The 11,190-nt window shown below is 36.4% G+C and overlaps 1 protein-coding gene across 1 annotated transcript; it reads left to right on the top strand.

Moving 5' to 3' along the window:
- Positions 1-8,074: 8,074 nt before the first annotated feature.
- On the top strand, positions 8,075-9,019 carry LOC114046001 (olfactory receptor 52R1-like). Its single transcript, XM_027866218.1, has one exon. The coding sequence runs from the start codon at positions 8,075-8,077 to the stop codon at positions 9,017-9,019; it is 945 nt and encodes a 314-aa protein (XP_027722019.1).
- The last annotated feature ends 2,171 nt before the right edge of the window (positions 9,020-11,190 follow it).

Below are 11,190 nucleotides of genomic sequence, written 5' to 3'. Positions count from 1 at the left end.
GGCAAGACAGACAGTTTTATAAAGTATATGATGCTGTTTACACAACAAAAATATGAATAATAAACAAACTTTAAAAAGGCAGGAGTGGTTTGTCAAGGGATTAGACAATAAGGGAGGGGTCCATGCAATTACCCACAATGCATACAGAAGAAACTCATTTTGAAGGGGGGCATTAATATATTATAATGATATTATAATAAGCCTCCCTCATCATAAATTTACTTTAGGTCGATTCTTTACTGACTGCACAGATGCCATCTTAGGGAAAGTCCTTCCTACAGACTGGTAAGCAAGCATCCTTGTCAACATTCTGGTGGTGCTGCTTTCTGATTGGCTGGCTACTGTGGTCCTGTCTAGGGAAAATGAAAGTTAGGTGTTGTGGTTTTGTCTGAGGCTAAATGGATGGTGTGGTCAAGTGATGCCTGCTGCTGAGTGGTGTATATGAGGAAGTTAAGATACTGAGTCTGGGAGCAGTGGCTAGCTAGGGGCAGTGCCTAGAATTTCATCACTATTCATTCCCAGAGAAAGAACTGATGAAGTCTGAATACAGATCAAAGCATACTTTTTTACTTTATTTTTTCTTAGATTTTTATTTTAGTTTGTTTTCTTTTATACCACAACTAATGTAGAAATATGTTTTGCAGGACTTTACATATGTAACCTATATCAAATTCCTTACCTTCTCAATGAGGGGGATGTGGAGGGAGGGAGAGAATTTGGAACTCAATTTAAGAAATATATGTAGAAAAAAATTTTTACTTGTAGTTGGGGAAAACTAAAATACTAATTTTGAAAACAAAGCATTCTCTCTTAGATTTTTAAGCCTTTTTTCTTATGTTGCTTGGTTCCTATCTACCCTTACTCGCTCAGGCTAATTTTCTTGAGTCCCTTGGAGAGAGAGAGAGAGAGAGAGAGAGAGAGAGAGAGAGAGAGAGAGAGAGAGAGTGTTTATTTTCCCAGTACATTTTTTCATCTAAGATAAACATCTTATCTTTCTGGAGCTGAATTCCTTCAATTCTCCAAATAGTAGGTCTCCCCTTGTTCCAGGGTTCCAAAGAACTGGTGGTTCCTGCCTTTCTTCCTTCATTCCTCTTTTATCCTTTCAGATCAACTCTACATACAGCCCTAGGCCTTTCTATTTGTTTGTCAATTAGGAACCAATACCACTTTACATGATCATTTTGTTCATTGGTACATCTACAGTGTCCTTTCCCTGCAATACAGCACAGGGGAGATCCTGACCCAAGAGACATGCAAGAAACAGAGAAAGTGAAGAAGGCAATTCTCCAACGAGTTTCAGCATGGGAATACTTATATTTCCTCCCTCCTGTACCTCAACTTCTCCCCAGAGATTTCCTCACTAAGGGCCATAGAGAAAAACAAAAAGCAGTTTCTCTCTTCTGCCTCAAAATAAATTCCCAACCTCAGGAGCAACTTTTAGCTATTTCCTGCTCTGGGGAGATGTGTGCACAACACAGATTCTCTCTCATGCAAAACCTGGTAAGTGGAGGCCCATTGCCATGAGGACAACAGGGACAGCCCTTGCACTGTAGGCATGTTACAGAGTGAGGCAATGGACACAATTGTCCCATGTTCTGGGGCATGGGTCCATATATACACACATGTGTGTGTGTATATATGTACATGTATATGTATGAGTGTGTGTATATATGTATGTATATATACTTGTTGTATTGGCCTATTTTTGCCTATAGTAAATCAGCCCTAGATACCAACCTTTCTGAATTCTTGAGTCAAGTGTTTAAAATTATTTTTCTTTTTACTATCTCATTATCAGTCTGTCATTTGTCACTTCTCAAGATTGTCACTAGATTTGACTCTATAAATACTCTATGCATCTATTGCCTTGTAGTTTGCTGATTTCAATCTATTATGCATTTGGAAGCCAAGTAACCAAGCTTATCAGATTTTGTGTAAAATAAGAGTAAACTGGTTTTCAGTGAGTGCCTGAAGTGATCTTCTGTAATTAAAACTCAAAAACTTTGGTGTAGGGATTTTTAACATTTGTTTACACCCCAATCAATCTTTTTTTTTCTATAGTAATGGTCCTCCTTCTGTATGTTCAAGATGGCAACAGGCGAGTGAGAAGTAGCCAGTGGTAACTTAAGGGAATTAGCTTTAGTGTGCAACACCATCAAATATAAGCATGTTCACTATCTCCTTTCCCTACTCCAATCCCTCAAATACTCCTGACTGAGCAAGCTATCTTTCTTTTTGGTCACTAAAAAAGATATCCCAGTCATTACTAAGGCTAATCCCTCCAATTTCCTCCTGAATCTGAGTTATTTCTCTTTTCACTTGAGATATCTCCCTTGCCACTTGTTCTTTCTTTTCCATCTGAAAAAAATGCCCAAGTCTCCCAAAACCTTATACAACAAAACAAAGGAAAAGCAATCCCTTTACTCTTGTGGCTAAGATAGATGATGTACCACATCTGTCTCCTTCCCTTCACTACTAAACTTATTTTAAAAACTTTCCTATCACCCACTCCTCAGCACATTTAATCAAATAATAGTGCTTTGTGAAACTTTAAGTATTATTTCTATTATTACTGTTGTTGTAGTATGTTTTATGTTATCACTGCCTTATTGGAGTGCTCTTTTTATGTCATCAATGACTCCTTCATCAGTAAATCTAGTGGTCTTTTTGAAGTCCACATGCTTCTTGAATTCTCTGTGGCTTCTGACATTATTGTAACTTCTACTGTATTCTCTCCTAACTCAACTACAGAGTCTACTTTCCAGTTTCTTCCTATTATTTAACTCTTCATTCTCAGGCTTTCTCTTATCTCCTCATGCTATTCATGATGCCTTCATATAAGGATTCTCCCACAGTTTGCCATTAAATATTTCCTCCCTTTACAGCCCCCTTGCAACTTCATTTACTCCTTCATCTACCATGTCTATGAAAAATTTTCTAATTTTTCTGCCTAGTTCTCTTAAGTACTAAGATGTCCACCTTCTCATCTCCAACTTTCTTCAAACATCTCCACCTGGATTTCCTATCTGGACCTTAAATTCTGCATTTTCAAAGTAGAGCACATTATCTTCCTCTACCTACACCTATGTCTCTTTCTGAATCTTTCCTTATTCATAGTTGCATTTATCTTTGACTATACTGTCTTTTTACCTTTCTTTCATATGCAACAGTTATGAAGTTCTGTTGACTTCATTAGCACATCTCATCTATCTCTTCATCTATATTGAATAAACTTTACTTTATTTGAGCATTTCATTACTGTCAACCTTGTCACTACTGTCATATCTTGTGTTTCACATTTAATGTCCTTTTGGTGTTTTGATATTATGCTGGTCCCATCACTTAGATCTTGGAATATCATCATATCATTTTAATTGGGCATTGATGATGCTATTTTGTGTCCATCTCAAAGAGGTGGACACTACTTCTATACATAACAGTTCTAGGTTGAACTCTACCACTTATTCACTAAGCAACCTCACCATGTTTCCTTCCTATCTCAAGCTACCAGTTAACTTATCCATAAAATGAGAACATTGGAGTGTCTTTAAATTCCCATCCAATTCTTAAGTTCTGTGAAGTTACGATTGATAAGGAAATCTGATACTAGTTGCATACTAGTCATTTTGGCATGAATTTGTTCATCAGGTCTTGTCTTTTGTGACTGCTACATCTGGGTGTAAAGAAGGCAAAAATGAAAAGTTCAGAGGTTGGAGCATGACTACAGAAAATTCTTAGGTAACATGAGTTATGCACATTTCCAGGGCAGGTTATCGTACAGAAAATGTGGAAGAGTGATGTTTGCAATACTTTACTGAATTGACAGTGTTCCTTTGGGTAGGCTCTGTTCTTTCCACCATCTGTTTCAAGTGAGGAACGACAGAGGGAAAAGGAAAAAGATAAGAGAGGAATCTGTGAGTCTGCAGGGTTTAAGTCTAGGAATAGTTTTGGGGTGACAGAAAGATGTTAAGCTATAAGAAGTGGTAATTGGGAATTGGTGATCTGAGAGAGGAGGTTAAAAATCAAGAAACAGTAGATTTTTGATTATGGAATGAGGAGGTACATGAGAGAACTTGGTCAGGTCCTGGCTGAAAGGACAGAGTTAAGATTCCTAAGGAGATATCTATAAAAGAGCTGACCTTAAGGAGATAATGTCAAATATTATTCTCCATGGATTAGATTTGGGATCTATACTAGAGGCAGTATGGTATACTGAGGATAACAGAAAGTAAAACTGACATTTCAGTATCACCTTCCCTGAGTAAGCTACTTAATTTCAGTTTCCCCATGTAAGTACTGAGGACAACGATATTATCTTTAACTACATTATTGGGATACCATGAGGATTCATTGAGAGAATAGACTGGGTTGTTCACTTAATTGGGAATAATAGGATGAAATGAAATCACTGAAAGCTAGAATTATTTTTACTGTTATCATTCTGTACCCAGAGTCAAGCTCTGTGCCTCACATATTGACGCTCTTGAATAGATGAGTGATAAATGAATAAATACGCTTGGGAACATATGTAATGCTATTTAAATGAGATGATAATCACTTTTCAAGTATGTTATGGGGGGTGCTTGCTTACCTATTTGTTGAAATAAATTAATACCCGAAATCACCTCAATTCCAAAATTCCACAATTCTGTGATTAGTTTTATTCAATATATCCATTAGTTATAGGATTAAAAGACTCGGGAACATTCTCATGAAAACAATATAGTAGAAAAAGTTTTCTGGACAATTAATACTTTAGAAAAAAGAGAAACTTGATTTCTCTTTTGTGGAACAAAAATTGATTTGTAGGACAAAGTTATAGTTTAAATCCTGGCTCTGCCACTTTTTAGTTATTTGATCTTAGACAAGGAAGGATGGTGGTATAGGGAATAAAAGGTGGGTATGGAGTCAAGAAAATATGCATTTAAATCCTAAACCTCAGAAAGTCACAACCTCTTTCAGCCTTAGTTTCCTCAATAGTAAAATGGGAGTATTGGACTCTATAGTACTGTGAAGTCATTTTATTTCACTGGGCCTCAGTTTCCTCACATTTGAAATGAGGAGTAGACTAAATGTTTTTTAAAGTCACTCTCAGCTTTCTGATGCTATCGTTCCTTTGTGACTTTCTTAATGTCCCTGAACATGGAAACAAAGCTCTATGAACCTTTTGGAATTAAATATAGCTAAGTGTGAAACACTTCCCAGTTTATCCTGATATGTTTGTCATATTAAACTTGTTCATAGATGTTTAGGAAGTAGTTTCTTCAGATAACAAAACCAGGAGCCACAGGTGAACAATTTAAATGAACAAAGTAGATAAAATAGATAAATCTGATTTCATGAAATTTAAAGACTTCTGCAGATTCACACACAAAAATAATGCAACTAGAATTAGAAAAGGAGTAGTTAAATAAAGGGGAAACCTGTACTAAATTTCTCAGAGAAGAGTTTGATATCCAAAATACATAGATAACCAGCTGCTATTGTTCCCCAACTCATTCCCCAGTAGATAATTGGTGAAAAGATATGAACAAACATTTCCCAAAAGAAGAACTGCAAACTTTTAACAACCATATAAAAGAATGCTCCAAATAAATAGTAAGTACAGAAATGTAAATCAAAATTGATATTTCCTAGCACACTATGCAAATTGTTAAGAATAATAAAAGATAGGGATAGGCAACGGAGAGACTTTTTAGGAGAAAATCACAACCCTCCATTTTTTTTTTTGGTGGAGTTGTGAATAAATACTTTGGGAAAAGCATTTTGGAAAACAATTTAGAATTGTACAAATAAAATGACTACACTGACCATAATTTTTTGACTCAGAGATTCCATTACAAGATGAATACTCCAAAAATGCCATTGATAAGAAGGAATTCCCGATACATAAAAAAAAATGTAACTGTAATTTTGTTGTAGTCAAAAACTGGACTTAAGTAGATGCCCATCAAATAAGGAATAGGTAAACACATAGTGGTACATAAATATAAGGGTCTATTATTATTGGGTACAAACTGAGTAATATGAGGAATATAAAGAACAATGGATACACTTGCAGGAACTGATGTAGAGTGAAGTAAGCTAAGCCACAAAAACCATATGCACACTGACAAACATAAATGTTAAGAACAATTACCACAAAGCAATTAAAATGAATCTTGTATAATTACAAAAGACAAACATGGTACCTGAAAAGAGATATGAGAAGACATTCTCCATCTCCCTGCCATTCCTTGGCAGAGATGGGAGTTTACTAGTATGGCACATTCCATATTTTCAGACTTTTGGATGTATTGATTAATTTTGCTGATTTTTATCTTTCTCTTTTTGTTTTCTTTAAAAATATGTTATTATCATATGCAATGTTTCTCTGGGAAAGGGATGAAAATAGGATATTCGTATGATATTTAAACAGGAAACAACAACAAAATTTATTTTTAAAAAAGAAAGGGTCAAATTTATGCTTAGGATTATAGATCTAGAGATTGAAGGGATGTCAGAGGCAACCTAGTCCAACCTATTCATTTTCCCTATTCATCAAGGAAACTGAGGCCAACAGCTATTAATAGATTTGCCCAAAGTCATAGAGGAAGTATTATTCAGAAGCAAGACTCGAACCCAGGTACTGTCACTCTAGAAACAGTGGACAACAGCTTTTCCACTGTTCCAAACTTTCTGATGCTGGAGAGGAGGGACTTTCCAGCAATGAGAACTATCTAAGTATGGAAAGAACTATCTTTGGAAGTGATCTCTCCTGCCCCTTACTAGAGGTCAAGTGCAAATTTGACAATGACCAGCTGGATATGTTGTAGTGGAGATTACTTCTCTGGTATGGGTTGGACGTGATGCCTAGTTAAGATCCTTTGATACTAAAATCTGTGACATGGCTACTCAGTTTCAGACAGGTCAGTCAATAAACATTTATTAAGTGTCTACTATGTTCCAATCACTGTACTAAGCTCTGGAGATACAAAGAAAGACAAAAACAAAACAAAACGGGGCTTGCAGGCTAATGATAGGTCTGAATAAGAGAAAGTCCATAGAGTCCCATCGTACTTCATTGGCACCATGCTTGTAACATTACTTTTTAATTATTTTATGGTTGTTCTTAACATTGATATTGCTGTTGATATATATATATATATGGTTTTGTGGATTGGCTTACTTACACTTTACATCAGTTCTGTATATCCATTCTGCTTTGTACTCCTTGTATTTGTCACTCCTTACCAGTACTCTTCCCAGAATGCTGGGAATCATCTGGTTTAGGTCTTGTGAACCAAGGCTGAAGATAAAAAGCCTTTGGATTATGAACCAACAAGATATGGAATTCAAACAAGAACTTACATTCAGAAGAGGAGAGTTAAACCTGGGGGTAAAAAAGAACATTCCATAGGTAGTTGAGAAGTAACTTGTATACTCAACTTTGCTCCTCCTCTTTTTGAATTATTCTGCATTGACCTCCTAGAAAACCATTAACCCTCCTTAGCAGATTATATCCTATTTTGATCTCTCACCTTTACAATCATGATGAAAATAATGGAGAAGATGTAGACAAACACAACTAATTAAAGAAAAGCTGTGAAAAGGAGGTCCTGAAGAAAATACTCAAATAATGGGTTGGGGCCAGAAAAGAGCATGTGGAGTAGCTTTATAGTGATTGCTGGCATTACTTGCCATGCTTGTATTTATTGATTCAACTTTCAAAATGAAGGAATTGAATGTAAGATTTCAGCAGTGGTTATAGTCCATAACATTTATATTGTGCTCTAAATTTTTTAAAACATTCACATATTTTATCATATTGATCATGTCACCATTTGAAAGGTATTCCTTGATGAAGTTATAAAATAAGTATACTTTGTGTTATTTTTATTTAAGAAAAAATAAAAAAAGAAAACTCTAATACAACAATTAGAATTGTTCACCTGGTCACTATATTTCCTGGTCACACCTTATATTAGTTCACAGAAAAACTCTATTTTATAGTTTATTATAGTGTTAAATATATTGTTTTGTTTTTGGCAGCAAGGGTCCTTTTCTAAACATGGTTTGCAACAAAAATCACATCATGCCATCTTCTGGGAACAGATCTTTCCATCCTACATCTTTTATCTTACTTGGAATACCAGGATTGGAGAAATCTCAATTCTGGATTGCCTTCCCATTTTGTGCCATGTATATTTTGGCCCTGATAGGAAATATTACCATTCTACATGCGGTACGTATTGACCACACCCTCCATGAGCCTATGTATATCTTTCTGGCTATGCTAGCTTTCACTGACTTAGTTTTGTCCTCTTCTACCCTTCCCAAGATGCTGGGAATCTTCTGGTTTGGTTCATGTGAGATTGAGTATCATGCCTGCCTCACTCAAGTCTTTTTCATTCATGCCTTCTCTTCTGTGGAGTCAGGTGTTCTCATGGCGATGGCCCTGGATCGTTATGTGGCCATCTGTTTCCCACTACGCCATTCAACTATTTTATCCACCTCAGTGGTGGCTAAACTAGGTGTGGCAGTGATGGTAAGAGGTGTGTTGTGGGTGAGCCCCTTCTGTTTTATGGTCACCAGGAAGCCCTTTTGCACTAACAGAATCATCCCTCAGTCATATTGTGAACATATGGCTGTACTGAAACTTGTATGTGCAGACACCAGAGCAAATCGTAGGTATGGGCTTTTTGTGGCCTTCTCTGTGGTTGGCTTTGACATCATAATCATTGCTACATCCTACATTATGATCCTTCAGGCTGTGTTGCATTTGCCATCAGGGGATGCTAGGATTAAAGCATTTGGCACATGTGCCTCCCATATTTGTGTCATACTGGCCTTTCACATTCCTGCCCTCTTTACATTTCTTGCCCATCGCTTTGGCCATCAGGTTCCTCAGGTGGTCCACGTACTGTTAGCAAACCTCTACCTTTTGGTGCCCCCCATGCTCAATCCCATCATCTATGGTGTAAAGAACAAACAGATCCGGGAAAGGGTAGTTCGTGTCTTTTGTCAGAAGGTTACCTGAGATAAAGACTACTGAACCACCACTCTTCCTTAACCACTTACTGGTTAAGAAGTCAGTGAATCAGTATACTTCCTTTGCAATACCCTTATATGACTCGAATAGTCATCCTTTCCATTTGTCATTATATATGGGGTAGGATAACATCCATGTACCAAAGTTTATCAGTGCTTAACATTACAGGCATCACAAAAGGAGAGAAAAAGAATTATGATTCTGGCCTAGGAGACTTGCTAAGTTTCTGTTTGAAAGAGGTGTTCACCCAGCAATAGCACTTCTAGGGCTGTATCCCAAAGAGATCATACAAATGGGAAAAGGACCCACATGTACAAAAATATTTATAGCAGTTTTTTTTGAGGTGGCAAAGAATTAGAAATTGAGAGGATGCCCATCAATTGGGGAATGACTGAACAAGTTTTGGTATATGCATGTAAAGGAATACTGTTGTGCTATAAGAAATGATGAGCAGGTGGACTTCAGAAAAACCTGGAAAGACTCGTATGGACTGATGCTGAGTGAAGTGAACAGAACCAGGAGAATGTTGTACACAGTAACAGCCACGTTGTGTGATGACTAACATTGATAGACTTAGCCCATCTCAGCAATGCAAGGATCTAAGACATCTCCAAAGATCTCATGATGGAAAAGGCTGTCCACATCCAAAGAAAGGACTATGGAGTTTGAATGTAGATTGAAACATACTATTTGCTATTTTTTTCCTTCCGTTTTGTTTTGTTTTCTCTTTCTTGTGGTTCCTCCTATCACTTCTAATTCTTCCTTACAACATCACTAATGTGAAAATATGATTAATAGGAATGTATATGTATAGCCTATATCAGATTGTGGGCTGTCTTGGGGATGGAGGAGGGGAGGGAGGGGGAGAAAAATTTAAAACTCAAAAGCTTATGGAAGTGATTGTTGATAAATCAAAATAAATTAATAAAAAAGAAAAAAAGAAAAAATGGAAAAAAAGAAAGAGGTGTTCAAAAATATTGTGTTATGATTTTAATCTTACATAAAAAGGTAGGGCCTGAAAGACAAAATATGATTTTGAGCTAGTTTCTAGCAGTTAAATAAGCATTTAGGAGAAGGTGGGTGCTTTTTTCACTCTCCTCAATAGAGTAAGTATTTATGAAGCTGTCTAGCATTAAATAGGACTTTCAGCACACACATTTTCATTTTCTTATTAATGTCACTGCATAGGTGATAGCCTGCCATGGTGATTAAGGTGATGATCCTGACATCAAATTCAAATCTTACCTTTGACTTTTACTAGATGTGTGACTTTGGGCAAATCACTTAAGCTTTATGTACCTGATCCAAAGAAGTTCTCCAAATCGATGGAAGCTTAGATCTTTTGATGTAGTTACGTGACCATTTTCTCTCTGTGCTTCAGTTGATTGAAAGAAAATTGCAGAACTTTGAAATTTGTAAAGATAAATTTCAGCAGTCTGCTGTGAAAGAAGTCATTTGCAATCCTTTGAATTAAATTGATTCTCCTCAATACGCTCCACACACACATATTTCATAGATGGCAGCTATGAGATACTCTGGGACTCTTTGCGATTTAGCATACAGAAAGGTAAAAAGAATGTCGGCAGTTGTTAATCATTGAATGAACACAGGATTTGGAGGAAGAAGACCTACCAGATATTTTCATGTTTTCACTATCACCTTGTGAACTTGGAAATGTCACTATAAAACTTCTGTCTTTGATTTCCTCATTTGTAAAACAAGGGATCTGGATTATGTTACACCTAGGGTCTCTTTTAGCTCTGAAGTTTTTAAGAAGGGTTTTTGCTGGCCTGTGTGAGAGACAAAAATTAATACTACTTTTGATTTCTATTGTATTTTTTGATGTAATTAATATTAATGCAGCATTGATTTTTAGAGTTATCTGTATCTACCTGAACTTACTTTACTCAAAATATGCAGTCTGTCTTACTCTGAACTGGCTTAAGAAAGGTAGTGGTGCTATAGCTCATGCTTCTAGCCCCTGGGACATACATTTACTTGATAACCTTTTTAACCTGGGACTCTAGTTTTGTTTACCTGTAAACAGAAAGCACTTTAGACTGAGCCCCTCTCCAAAAGACAATTCTTTTACCTTTGTCCCTCCTTATAAAACCAAAGGTGTTTTAATCTTCCCTAAGGGGACAACTAACCAGGCAGTC

Source organism: Vombatus ursinus, unplaced genomic scaffold, assembly GCF_900497805.2.
Source record: "Vombatus ursinus unplaced genomic scaffold, bare-nosed wombat genome assembly UNPS02014780.1, whole genome shotgun sequence".
Classification (NCBI taxonomy): Eukaryota; Metazoa; Chordata; class Mammalia; order Diprotodontia; family Vombatidae; genus Vombatus; species Vombatus ursinus.
Note: the sequence above shows the minus strand (reverse complement) of the source record. Positions and strands in the feature narration are given on the sequence as shown.